Below are 14,414 nucleotides of genomic sequence, written 5' to 3' on the forward strand. Positions count from 1 at the left end.
AGTCTGCCCCCCACCAGATCCGGTCCCGGATCGGGGGCCAACATCTCATGCTGTCTTGGTAGCAGTGGCAGGTTTCTTGGCCTGCTTTCCTTTGTTCCAGCCTTGCATTGGTCTCCAGGCTGGCTTGGCTTGAGAAGTATTACCCTCTTGCTTAGAGGACGTAGCACTTGGGGCTGGTCCGTTTCTGCGAAAGGGACGAAAATTAGGTTTATTTTTGGCCTTGAAAGACCTATCCTGAGGAAGGGCGTGGCCCTTGCCCCCAGTGATATCATAGATAATCTCTTTCAAGTCAGGGCCAAACAGCGTTTTCCCCTTGAAAGGAATGTTAAGCAATTTGTTCTTGGAAGACGCATCCGCTGACCAAGATTTTAGCCAAAGCGCTCTGCGCGCCACAATAGCAAAACCAGAATTTTTCGCCGCTAACCTAGCCAATTGCAAAGTGGCGTCTAGGGTGAAAGAATTAGCCAATTTGAGAGCATGAATTCTGTCCATAATCTCCTCATAAGAAGAAGAATTATTATTGAGCGCCTTTTCTAGTTCATCGAACCAGAAACACGCTGCTGTAGTGACAGGAACAATGCATGAAATTGGTTGTAGAAGGTAACCTTGCTGAACAAACATCTTTTTAAGCAAACCTTCTAATTTTTTATCCATAGGATCTTTGAAAGCACAACTATCTTCTATGGGTATAGTGGTGCGTTTGTTTAGAGTAGAAACCGCCCCCTCGACCTTGGGGACTGTCTGCCATAAGTCCTTTCTGGGGTCGACCATAGGAAACAATTTTTTAAATATGGGGGGAGGGACGAAAGGTATACCGGGCCTTTCCCATTCTTTATTTACAATGTCCGCCACCCGCTTGGGTATAGGAAAAGCTTCGGGGGGCCCCGGGACCTCTAGGAACTTGTCCATTTTACATAGTTTCTCTGGAATGACCAAATTCTCACAATCATCCAGAGTAGATAACACCTCCTTAAGCAGGGCGCGGAGATGTTCCAATTTAAATTTAAATGTAATCACATCAGGTTCAGCTTGTTGAGAAATTTTCCCTGAATCTGAAATTTCTCCCTCAGACAAAACCTCCCTGGCCCCCTCAGACTGGTGTAGGGGCACTTCAGAACCAATATCATCAGCGTCCTCATGCTCTTCAGTATTTTCTAAAACAGAGCAGTCGCGCTTTCGCTGATAAGTGGGCATTTTGGCTAAAATGTTTTTGATAGAATTATCCATTACAGCCGTTAATTGTTGCATAGTAAGGAGTATTGGCGCACTAGATGTACTAGGGGCCTCCTGTGTGGGCAAGACTGGTGTAGACGAAGGAGGGGATGATGCAGTACCATGCTTACTCCCCTCACTTGAGGAATCATCTTGGGCATCATTTTCTCTAAATTTTGTGTCACATAAATCACATCTATTTAAATGAGAAGGAACCTTGGCTTCCCCACATTCAGAACACAGTCTATCTGGTAGTTCAGACATGTTAAACAGGCATAAACTTGATAACAAAGTACAAAAAACGTTTTAAAATAAACCGTTACTGTTACTTTAAATTTTAAACTGAACACACTTTATTACTGCAATTGTGAAAAAGTATGAAGGAATTGTTCAAAATTCACCAAAATTTCACCACAGTGTCTTAAAGCCTTAAAAGTATTGCACACCAAATTTTGAAGCTTTAACCCTTAAAATAACGGAACCGGAGACGTTTTTATATTTAACCCCTTTACAGTCCCTGGTATCTGCTTTGCTGAGACCCAACCAAGCCCAAAGGGGAATACGATACCAAATGACGCCTTCAGAAAGTCTTTTCTATGTATCAGAGCTCCTCACACATGCATCTGCATGTCCTGCTTCCCAAAAACAAGTGCGCAATAGAGGCGCGAAAATGAGACTCTGCCTATGATTAGGGAAAGCCCCTAGAGAATAAGGTGTCCAATACAGTGCCTGCCGGTTATTTTACATAATTCCCAAAATTAAAATAATTCCTCAAGGCTATGGAGTATAAAATATGCTTATATATAAATCGATTTAGCCCAGAAAATGTCTACAGTCTTAAAAGCCCTTGTGAAGCCCTTTTTTTCTTTCTGTAATAAAAATGGCTTACCGGATCCCATAGGGAAAATGACAGCTTCCAGCATTACATCGTCTTGTTAGAATGTGTCATACCTCAAGCAGCAAAAGTCTGCTCACTGTTCCCCCAACTGAAGTTAATTCCTCTCAACAGTCCTGTGTGGAAACAGCCATCGATTTTAGTAACGGTTGCTAAAATCATTTTCCTCTTACAAACAGAAATCTTCATCTCTTTTCTGTTTCAGAGTAAATAGTACATACCAGCACTATTTTAAAATAACAAACTCTTGATTGAATAATAAAAACTACAGTTAAACACTAAAAAACTCTAAGCCATCTCCGTGGAGATGTTGCCTGTACAACGGCAAAGAGAATGACTGGGGAAGGCGGAGCCTAGGAGGGATCATGTGACCAGCTTTGCTGGGCTCTTTGCCATTTCCTGTTGGGGAAGAGAATATCCCACAAGTAAGGATGACGCCGTGGACCGGACACACCTATGTTGGAGAAAATCAGATAAGGAGAATCACAATGTAAGGCAGATAACTCAGAGACTCTTCGAGCCGAGGAAATAGCCATCAAAAACAGAACTTTCCAAGATAACAGCTTGATATCAATGGAATGAAGGGGTTCAAATGGAACGCCTTGAAGAACATTAAGAACTAAGTTTAAGCTCCACGGCGGAGCAACAGACTTAAACACAGGCTTAATCCTAGTTAAAGCCTGACAGAAAGCCTGAACGTCTGGAACTTCAGCCAGACGTTTGTGTAGAAGAATAGACAGAGCAGAAATCTGTCCCTTTAACGAACTAGTAGATAAGCCCTTTTCTAAACCCTCTTGTAGAAAGGACAATATCCTAGGAATCCTAACCTTACTCCATGAGTAACTCTTGGATTCGCACCAATGTAAATATTTACGCCATATCTTATGGTAAATTTTTCTGGTAACAGGCTTCCTAGCCTGTATTAAGGTATCAATAACCGACTCCGAGAAGCCACGCTTTGATAGAATCAAGCGTTCAATCTCCATGCAGTCAGCCTCAGAGAAATTAGATTTGGATGTTTGAAAGGACCCTGAATTAGAAGGTCCTGTCTCAGAGGCAGAGACCACGGTGGACAGGACGACATGTCCACTAGGTCTGCATACCAGGTCCTGCGTGGCCACGCAGGCGCTATCAGAATCACCGAAGCTCTCTCCTGTTTGATCTTGGCAATCAAACGAGGAAGCATCGGGAATGGTGGAAACACATAAGCCATGTTGAAGACCCAAGGGGCTGTCAGAGCATCTATCAGCACCGCTCCCGGGTCCCTGGACCTGGATCCGTAACAAGGAAGCTTGGCGTTCTGACGAGACGCCATGAGATCCAGATCTGGTTTGCCCCAACGATGAATCAGTTGAGCAAAGACCTCCGGATGAAGCTCCCACTCCCCCGGATGAAAAGTCTGGCGACTTAGAAAATCCGCCTCCCAGTTCTCCACGCCTGGGATGTAGATCGCTGACAGGTGGCAAGAGTGAGACTCTGCCCAGCGAATTATCTTTGAGACTTCCAACATCGCTAGGGAACTTCTGGTTCCCCCTTGATGGTTGATGTAAGCCACAGTCGTGATGTTGTCCGACTGAAATCTGATGAACCTCAGAGTTGCTAACTGAGGCCAAGCTAGGAGAGCATTGAATATTGCTCTTAACTCCAGAATATTTATTGGGAGGAGTTTCTCCTCCTGAGTCCATAATCCCTGAGCTTTCAGGGAATTCCAGACTGCTCCCCAGCCTAGAAGGCTGGCATCTGTTGTTACAATCGTCCAATCTGGCCTGCGAAAGGTCATCCCCTTGGACAGATGTGGCCGAGAAAGCCACCATAGAAGAGAATCTCTGGTCTCTTGATCCAGATTTAGTAGGGGGGACAAATCTGAGTAATCCCCGTTCCACTGACTTAGCATGCACAATTGCAGCGGTCTGAGATGCAGGCGCGCAAATGGTACTATGTTCATTGCCGCTACCATTAAGCCGATTACTTCCATGCACTGAGCTACTGACGGGTGTGGAATGGAGTGAAGGACATGGCAAGCATTTAGAAGTTTTAATAACCTGGCCTCTGTCAGGTAAATTTTCATCTCTACAGAGTCCCTAGAAAGGGAACTCTTGTAAGTGGTAATAGAGAACTCTTTTCCACGTTCACCTTCCACCCATGCGACCTCAGAAATGCCAGAACTATCTCTGTATGAGACTTGGCAGTTTGAAAACTTGACGCTTGTATCAGAATGTCGTCTAGGTACGGAGTCACCGCTATGCCTCGCGGTCTTAGTACCGCCAGAAGTGATCCTAGAATTTTTGTAAAGATTCTTGGAGCCGTAGCTAATCCGAAGGGAAGAGCTACAAACTGGTAATGCCTGTCTAGGAAGGCAAATCTCAGATACCGGTAATGGTCCTTGTGAATCGGTATGTGAAGGTAGGCATCCTTTAGATCCACTGTGGTCATGTACTGACCCTCTTGGATCATGGGAAGGATGGTTCGAATAGTTTCCATTTTGAATGATGGAACTCTTAGAAATTTGTTTAGGATTTTTAAGTCCAAGATTGGCCTGAAGGTTCCCTCTTTCTTGGGAACCACAAATAGGTTTGAATAGAATCCCTGCCCGTGTTCCGTCCGCGGAACTGGGTGGATTACCCCCATTAGTAAGAGGTCTTGTACACAGCGTAGAAACGCCTCTTTCTTTATTTGGTTTGCTGATAACCTTGAAAGATGAAATCTCCCCCGTGGAGGAGAGGTTTTGAAGTCCAGGAGATATCCCTGAGATATGATCTCCAACGCCCAGGGATCCTGGACATCTCTTACCCAAGCCTGGGCGAAGAGAGAAAGTCTGCCCCCCACTAGATCTGTTTCCGGATAGGGGGCCCTCTCTTCATGCTGTTTTGGGGGCAGCAGCAGGTTTCTTGGCCTGCTTGCCCCTGTTCCAGGACTGGTTAACTTTCCAGCCCTGTCTGTAACGAGCAACAGCTCCTTCCTGTTTTGGAGCGGAGGAAGTTGATGCTGCTCCTGCCTTGAAGTTACGAAAGGCACGAAAATTAGACTGTTTGGCCTTTGATTTGGCCCTGTCCTGAGGTAGAGCATGGCCCTTACCTCCCGTAATGTCAGCAATAATTTCTTTCAAGCCGGGCCCGAATAAGGTCTGCCCTATGAAAGGAATATTAAGCAATTTAGATTTAGAAGTCACGTCAGCTGACCAGGATTTAAGCCATAGCTCTTTGCGCGCTTGGATGGCGAATCCGGAGTTCTTAGCCGTAAGTTTGGTTAAATGCACAACGGCATCAGAAACAAATGCGTTAGCTAGCTTAAGTGTCTTAAGCTTGTTGATTATTTCATCCAATGGAGCTGAGCGAATGGCCTCTTCCAGAGACTCAAACCAGAATGCTGCCGCAGCAGTGACAGGCGCAATGCATGCGAGGGGCTGTAAAATAAAACCTTGTTGAACAAACATTTTCTTAAGGTAACCCTCTAATTTTTTATCCATTGGATCTGAAAAGGCACAACTATCCTCCACCGGGATAGTGGTACACTTAGCTAAAGTAGAAACTGCTCCCTCCACCTTAGGGACCGTCTGCCATAAGTCTTGTGTGGTGGCGTCAATAGGAAACATTTTCCTAAATATGGGAGGAGGGGTAAAAGGCACACCCGGTCTATCCCACTCCATGCTAATAACCTCTGTAAGCCTTTTTGGTATAGGAAATACGTCAGTACACACCGGTACCGCATAGTATCTATCCAACCTACATAATTTCTCTGGAATTGCAAAAGTGTTACAATCATTCAGAGCCGCTAATACCTCCCCTAGCAATGTGCGGAGGTTCTCTAGCTTAAATTTAAAATTGGAAATCTCTGAATCCAGTCTCCCTGGATCAGATCCGTCACCCACAGAATGAATGTCTCCGTCCTCACGTTCTGCAAACTGTGACGCAGTATCTGACATGGCTCTCATCTCATCCGCGCGCTCTATCCTTAACCCAGAGCTATCGCGCTTGCCTCTTAATTCTGGCAACTTAGATAATACTTCTGTCATAACAGTAGCCATGTCTTGCAAAGTGATTTGTAAGGGCCTCCCTGATGTACTTGGCGCCACAAAATCACGCACCTCCTGAGCGGGAGGCGAAGGTACTGACACATGAGGAGAGTTAGTCGGCATAACTTCCCCCTCGTCGTCTGGTGATAATTTCTTTACATGTAAAGATTGACTTTTATTTAAAGTAGCATCAATGCAATTAGTACACAAATTTCTATTGGGCTCCACATTGGCCTTTAAACATAGTGAACAAAGAGATTCATCTGAGTCAGACATGTTTAAACAAACTAGCAATGAGACTAGCAAACTTGGAAATACTTTTCAAAATTAATTTACAAGCAATATAAAAAACGTTACTGTGCCTTTAAGAAGCACAGAAAAACTGACACAGTTGAAATAACAATGACCAAAATAGTTATAGCAACCAAATTTTCACAGTAAATGTATTAAGTTAGCAAAGGATTGCACCCACCAGCAAATGGATGATTAACCCCTTAGTACCCAAAAACGGATAACAATTATATAATTAACGTTTTTCTCACAGTCAAATACACTGTCACAGGACTGCTGTGCCTGATTACCTCCCTCAAAATGGATTTTGAAGACCCCTGAGCTCTCTAGAGACGATCTGGATCATGGAGGATGAAGTAGACAGATTGTGACTGAATTTTTACTGCGCAAAAAAGCGCTAAAATAGGCCCCTCCCACTCATATTACAACAGTGGGGAAGCTCAGAAACTGTTTCTATGCAGAAAACAAAAATGGCCATGTGGTAAAAATCATGCCCTAATAAGTTTTATCACCAAGTACCTCACAAAAACGATTAACAAGCCAGTAAACGTTTTAAACATACATTTGAAAGTTATGTATTATTATTAATAAGCCTGCTACCAGTCGTTTTTACTGCAGTTAAGGCTCATACATTATTTCAGTATTAACAGTATTTTCAGAGTCAATTCCATTCCTTAGAAAAATACATTCAGTGTACACACACACACACACATCAGCCTGATACCAGTCGCTATCACTGCATTTAAGGCTGAACTTACTTTACAATGGTATCAGCAGTATTTTCTCAGTCAATTCCATTCCTCAGAAAATAAATTACTGCACATACCTCATTTGTTGCAGGGGAGCCCTGCATGCTATTCCCCTTCTCTGAAGTTACCTCACTCCTCAGATGAGAAACAGCCAGTGGATCTTAGTTACGTCTGCTAAGACCATAGAAAAAAACCCAGGCAGATTATTCTTCTAATGCTGCCTGAGAATAAACAGCACACTCCGGTGCCATTTAAAAATAACAAACTTTTGATTGTAGAAATAAACTAAGTTAAAAAACACCACAGATCTCTCACAGCTTCCTTTTTAGTTAGGCTGCAAGAGAATGACTGAGTATGATATGTGAGGGGAGGAGCTATATAGCAGCTCTGCTGGGTAATTCTCTTGCAGTTTCCTGTTAGGAAGAGATATATTCCATAAGTAATGGATGACCCGTGGACTGACTACACTTAACAGGAGAAATTGGAAACTTTTTAAAAATGGTCTGTTCTGTCTAGATCACAAACCCATTTTTTTTGGCTTTCATATCCCTTTAAATACCATGGACTCTCTTATGGGCAAACCACATGCCCAAGTTCTTTCACTTAAGCTTCAGCATGGAGTAAGTACCATATGCAGAGATAACCTTATCTTTATTTCACTTAAAGGTACACTCAGGTTAAATTAAATTTTCATGATTCAGATACAGCATGTAATTTTAAACAACTTTCCAATTTACTTCCATTAAAAAAAATGTGCAGTCTTTTATATTTATAATTTTCGAGTCACCAGATCCTACTGAGCATGTGCAAGAATTCACAGACTATACGTATATGCATTTGTGATTGGCTGATTGCTATCACATGGTACAAGGGGAGTGGAAATAGACATAACTTTGAAATTTGTTATAAAAAAATCTACTACTCATTTGAAGCTCAGACTAAGTGCTATTGTAGGCCTAGATTTGGAGTTTGGCGGTAGATGGGCTGTTAACGCTACGCGGGCTTTTTTCTGGCCGCACCATAAAATTAACTCTGGTATCGAGAGTTCAAAAAAATGCTGTGTTAGGCTCCAAAAAAGGAGCGTAGAGCATTTTTACCGCAAATGCAACTCTCGATACCAGAGTTGCTTACGGACGCGGCCAGCCTCAAAAACGTGCTCGTGCACGATTCTCCCATAGGAAACAATGGGGCTGTTTGAGCTGAAAAAAAACCTAACACCTGCAAAAAAGCAGCGTTCAGCTCCTAACGCAGCCCCATTGTTTCCTATGGGGAAACACTTCCTACGTCTGCACCTAACACTCTAACATGTACCCCGAGTCTAAACACCCCTACCCTTACACTTATTAACCCCTAATCTGCCGCCCCCGCTATCGCTGACCCCTGCATTATATCATTAACCCCTTAATGACCGAGGACGTGCAGGGTACGTCCTCAAAAAAAAGGCAGTTAACGCCTGAGGACGTACCCTGCACGTCCTCGGTGTGGAAAGCAGCTGGAAGCGATCTTGCTCGCTTCCAGCTGCTTTCCGGTTATTGCAGTGATGCCTCGATATGGAGGCATCCTGCAATAACCTTACACGGCCATCCGATGCAGAGAGAGCCACTCTGTGGCCCTCTCTGCACCGGACATCGATGGCCGGTATCGTTGGTGGGTGGGAGCCGACTTGGGAGGCGGGTGGGCGGCCATCGGTGTGCCCTGTGTCGCCAAGGTGGGCGGGATCGGGTGCGGGCCGTTAGGGGGCGCGCATGGAGGGTGGCGGGCGGGCGCGTGCACGGGGCGGGAGCGGGTGGGAACCGCTACACTATGGAAATTTTTTTTAGTAACAAATGGCCAAATCTTGTTTGTGCAAAAGCACAAAAAGAGATCATGGAGGGGTGGGGGGTTGGTTTTGTGTGGGGGGAAGCTACACTGCAGAAAAGTTTAATAAAAACTAAAAAAAAACATTTTTTCTTCTAAACTGGGTACTGGCAGACAGCTGCCAGTACCCAAAATGGCGCAGATTAAGTTAGAGTGGGAGGGTTATAGAGCTGTTTGGGGGGGATCAGTGAGGTTGGGGGCTAAGGGGGGGATAGTACACAGCAGCATATGTAAATATGCTTTTTTTTAAAAAAAACAAAAAAAAAACATAGCTTTTATTTTAGTACTGGCAGACTTTCTGCCAGTACTTAAGATGGCGGGGACAATTGTGGCGTGGGGGAGGGAAGAGAGCTGTTTGGGAGGGATCAGGGGGTCTGATGTTTCAGGTGGGAGGCTGAGCTCTACACTAAATGTGATATTAACCCTGCAAGCTCCCTACAAGCTACCTAATTAACCCCTTCACTGCTAGCCATAATACACGTGTGATGCGCAGCGGCATTTAGCGGCCTTCTAAATACCAAAAAGCAACGCCAAAGCCATATATGTCTGCTATTTCTGAACAAAGGGGATCCCAGAGAAGCATTTACAACCATTTGTGCCATAACTGCACAAGCTGTTTGTAAATGATTTCAGTGAGAAACCTAAAATTGTGAAAAATTTAACGTTTTTTTTAATTTGATCGCATTTGGCGGTGAAATGGTGGCATGAAATATACCAAAATGGGCCTAGATCAATACTTGGGGTTGTCTACTACACTACACTAAAGCTAAAATTACCCCAAAAAGCTCCCTACATGCTCCCTAATTAACCCCTTCACTGCTGGGCATAATACACGTGTGGTGCGCAGTGGCATTTAGTGGCATTCTAATTACCAAAAAGCAACACCAAAGCCATATAAGTCTGCTATTTCTGAACAAAGGGGATCCCAGAGAAGAATTTACAACCATTTATGCCATAATTGCACAAGCTGTTTGTAAATAATTTCAGTGAGAAACCTAAAGTTTGTGAAAAAATTTGTGAAAAAGTGAACAATTTTTTTTATTTTAACGCATTTGGCGGTGAAATGGTGGCATGAAATATACCAAAATGGGCCTAGATCAATACTTTGGGTTGTCTACTAAAAAAAAATATATACATGTCAATGGATATTTAGAGATTCCTGAAAGATATCAGGGTTCTAATGTAACTAGCGCTAATTTTGAAAAAAAAGTGGTTTGGAAATAGCAAAGTGCTACTTGTATTTATTGCCCTATAACTTGCAAAAAAAGCAAAGAACATGTAAACATTGGGTATTTCTAAACTCAGGACAAAATTTAGAAACTATTTAGCATAGGTGTTTTTTGGTGGTTGTAGATATGTAACAGATTTTGGGGGTCAAAGTTAGAAAAAGTGTATTTTTTTTCAATTTTTCCTCATATTTTATAATTTTTTTTATAGTAAATTATAAGATATGATGAAAATAATGGTATCTTTAGAAAGTCCATTTAATGGCGAGAAAAACGGTATATAATATGTGTGGGTACAGTAAATGAGTAAGAGGAAAATTACAGCTAAACACAAACACTGCAAAAATGTAAAAATAGCCTTGGTCCCAAACGGAAAAGTGCTGCGGTCATTAAGGGGTTAACCCCTAATCTTCCGCTCCGTAAACCGCCGCTACCTACATTATACCTATGTACCCCTAATCTGCTGCCCCTAACACTGCCGATCCCTATATTATATTTATTAACCCCTAACCTGCCCCCCACAACGTCGCCGCCAGCTACTTACAATAATTAACCCCTAATCTGCCGACCGCAAAGCGCCGCCACCTACGTTATCCTTATGTACTCCTAATCTGCTGCCCCTAACACCGCCGACCCCTATATTATATTTATTAACCCCTAATCTGCCCCCCTCAACGTCGCCGACACCTGCCTACACTTATTAACCCCTAATCTGCCGAGCGGACCTGAGCTCTACTATAATAAAGTTATTAACCCCTAATCTGCCGAGCGGACCTGAGCTCTACTATAATAAAGTTATTAACCCCTAATCCGCCTCACTAACCCTATCATAAATAGTATTAACCCCTAATCTGCCCTCCCTAACATCGCCGACACCTAACTTCAATTATTAACCCCTAATCTGACGACCGGAGCTCACCGCTACTATAATAAATGGATTAACCCCTAAAGCTAAGTCTAACCCTAACACTAACACCCCCCTAACTTAAATATAATTTACATCTAACGAAATTAATTAACTCTTATTAAATAAATTATTCCTATTTAAAGCTAAATACTTACCTGTAAAAAAAATCCTAATATAGCTACAATATAATTTATAATTACATTGTAGCTATTTTAGGATTAATATTTATTTTACAGGCAACTTGGTAATTATTTTAACTAGGTACAATAGCTATTAAATAGTTAAGAACTATTTAATAGTTACCTAGTTAAAATAATAACAAAATTACCTGTAAAATAAGTCCTAACCTAAGTTATAATTAAACCTAACACTACCCTATCAATAAATTAATTAAATAAAATACCTACAATTACCTACAATAAAACCTAACACTACACTAAATATTAATCCTAAAATAGCTACAATGTAATTATAATTTATATTGTAGCTATATTAGGATTTTTTTTACAGGTAAGTATTTAGCTTTAAATAGGAATAATTTATTTAATAAGAGTTAATTAATTTCGTTAGATTTAAATTATATTTAACTTAGGGGGGTGTTAGTGTTAGGGTTAGACTTAGCTTTAGGGGTTAATACATTTATTAGAATAGCGGTGAGCTCCGGTCGTCAGATTAGGGGTTAATAATTGAAGTTAGGTGTCGGCGATGTTAGGGAGGGCAGATTAGGGGTTAATACTATTTATGATAGGGTTAGTGAGGCGGATTAGGGGTTAATAACTTTATTATAGTAGCGCTCAGGTCCGCTCGGCAGATTAGGGGTTAATAAGTGTAGGCAGGTGTCGGCGACGTTGTGGGGGGCAGGTTAGGGGTTAATAAATATAATATAGGGGTCGGCGGTGTTAGGGGCAGCAGATTAGGGGTACATAAGGATAACGTAGGTGGCGGCGCTTTGCGGACGGCAGATTAGGGGTTAATTATTGTAAGTAGCTGGCGGCGACGTTGTGGGGGGCAGGTTAGGGGTTAATAAATATAATACAGGGATCGGCGGTGTTAGGGGCAGCAGATTAGGGGTACATAAGTATAACGTAGGTGGCGGTCGGCAGATTAGGGGTTAAAAATTTTTAATCGAGTGGCGGCGATGTGGGGGGACAACGGTTTAGGGGTACATAGGTAGTTTATGGGTGTTAGTGTACTTTAGGGTACAGTAGTTAAGAGCTTTATGAACCGGCGTTAGCCCAGAAAGCTCTTAACTCCTGCTTTTTTTCGGCGGCTGGAGTTTTGTCGTTAGAGCTCTAACGCTCACTTCAGAAACGACTCTAAATACCGGCGTTAGGAAGATCCCATTGAAAAGATAGGATACGCAATTGACGTAAGGGGATCTGCGGTATGGAAAAGTCGCGGCTGAAAAGTGAGCGTTAGACCCTTTAATCACTGACTCCAAATACCGGCGGTAGCCTAAAACCAGCGTTAGGAGCCTCTAACGCTGGTTTTCACGGCTAACGCCAAACTCCAAATCTAGGCCGTATTGTCTTGTTATCTTGCATTTGTTGATTATGCAAATCTAATGTGTTGACTGGTCCTTTAATAGGCCCCTTGCAAACGTCAGCCTATTAATATAGATACAATTTCAACCTCTACTGCAGAGAAATGTATGCTTAATGGTTTCCCCTCATTAATGATAGCTAAATATGGGGTAGACTGCATTCCATTTGAAATATTAACCTACATTTAAATTTAGGATTTGTTTGTAGATAAATTATTTGGTTTGCCATCCACCTTTCATATAATCTACCCTTTACATTAGCTAAAACACACACACATTAACATTATATCGATATATAAGATTATTCATCAGCAGATTATAAAGCAAAGAGATCACACAAGATATATAAATAAAATCAATAGATTCAGGCTTACAGTGGTTAGTTAGGATATAATCTGTGTGACAGACACACAGGTAACTGCCACCATACTCCATACATGATCCTCCGTCAGGACACTGTGAGCCCATGCTGCATGGTAGAGATGTGACTTCTGCAATACACACGTTAATAGAGCAGTGAGTAAAGTCCAAAATGAGCTAACAGTTTAGGGACATGGAAACATACATTAGGTATTCTTGAGATCCCTCACAATAAGTGTTCTTATCCCCCTCTACTGGTAGTCTATAATAGGAATCAATAAACCTTTATGTGAACAAGTGATTCTGCAAATTACTCCTAAACCTATTACCTTTCAATTCATGAAAGTGCCAGAGTGAACTGTGCTTTCTATGCTGTCATACAGTTCAAATAATGAGTTTTTAAACAGGTAAGTAATTTACGTATGCTGAAAAATAATATTAAACAAACACTGTGCAAGCAAACACCAAAATAAATGACAAGGTACCAGTAGTAAATAAAGTCCTAGAAAATGACTATTGTGTATAAAGAGGGGAGATACCAAAAAATATGGTTACCTTACCATATTCGCACAAAAGTCCAAAGTGTCCCGGTGGGCAGTGGCACGTACTGTTCCCATCAGCACATTGTCCCCCATTCCTGCAGGCGCAGCCATCGGACACACCTGGGACAAACTCATGACATAAGGCAGATCACTAAGCTGTCATCACATTGATAAACACTGATAGTGATTATCAATGATAATTGATATGACTTAGAATGAGTTGTCTAACTGCTTTTACATATGCTCTAATGTTCTAAATGTAAACCATGTAAGCTACATAACAAGTATACAATAAGCCGCATTATAAATATGCAGTAGCTCAACCAGCCTTGCTTTATAACACCGTTTTATTACAAAAGAGAGGTGAATTGCACAGGAAATATACAATGATTGAGACAAGCATGCTGACAGAGGCACTAAAGCCTTGTTTCTAAAAATGCATAATTTTACTCTAAAGTGGGGACTTGTGTGTCTGTGTGTAATCTGGCACTACGTATCGCTTAGACTCATTCATCTGAATGAACAGGAATAGCAACTTGGAAATTGTCATTAAACCTACAAGAGGATTTATATAGCTCAGACTCATTGCCCTGAACCGGAAATTGAAAATTGCTTTGCCTGCTCAAACTGATCAGTGGTGACCATGGCTCTGATTTTATACTGAAAATAGCCACAAAGATTTGGAGAGACTCATGAACAGCTGGAAACCTGTCATCCTCTCCTCATTGTTACCAAAGAAATGTGTTTGCTTTTTATCCTCCACTTGCAACTCAGAATTTTAACTCGTCCAGGAGGAATGGACAAGTGGTTTCACACACAC

At 42.0% G+C, this 14,414-nt stretch overlaps 1 protein-coding gene across 1 annotated transcript in view; it reads right to left on the minus strand.

Annotated features, from left to right (window-relative positions):
- SNED1 (sushi, nidogen and EGF like domains 1) overlaps positions 1 to 14,414 on the minus strand; it is a 482,978-nt gene that overhangs the window by 105,559 nt on the left and 363,005 nt on the right. The window contains exons 19-20 of the mRNA XM_053709904.1: positions 13,613 to 13,714; positions 13,067 to 13,183 (exon numbers count right to left, since the gene is read on the minus strand). Of these exons, the coding sequence (XP_053565879.1) occupies positions 13,067 to 13,183; positions 13,613 to 13,714 (219 nt within the window). The remainder of the gene's footprint in view (positions 1 to 13,066; positions 13,184 to 13,612; positions 13,715 to 14,414) is intronic.

This window comes from Bombina bombina, chromosome 4, assembly GCF_027579735.1.
Source record: "Bombina bombina isolate aBomBom1 chromosome 4, aBomBom1.pri, whole genome shotgun sequence".
Classification (NCBI taxonomy): domain Eukaryota; kingdom Metazoa; phylum Chordata; class Amphibia; order Anura; family Bombinatoridae; genus Bombina; species Bombina bombina.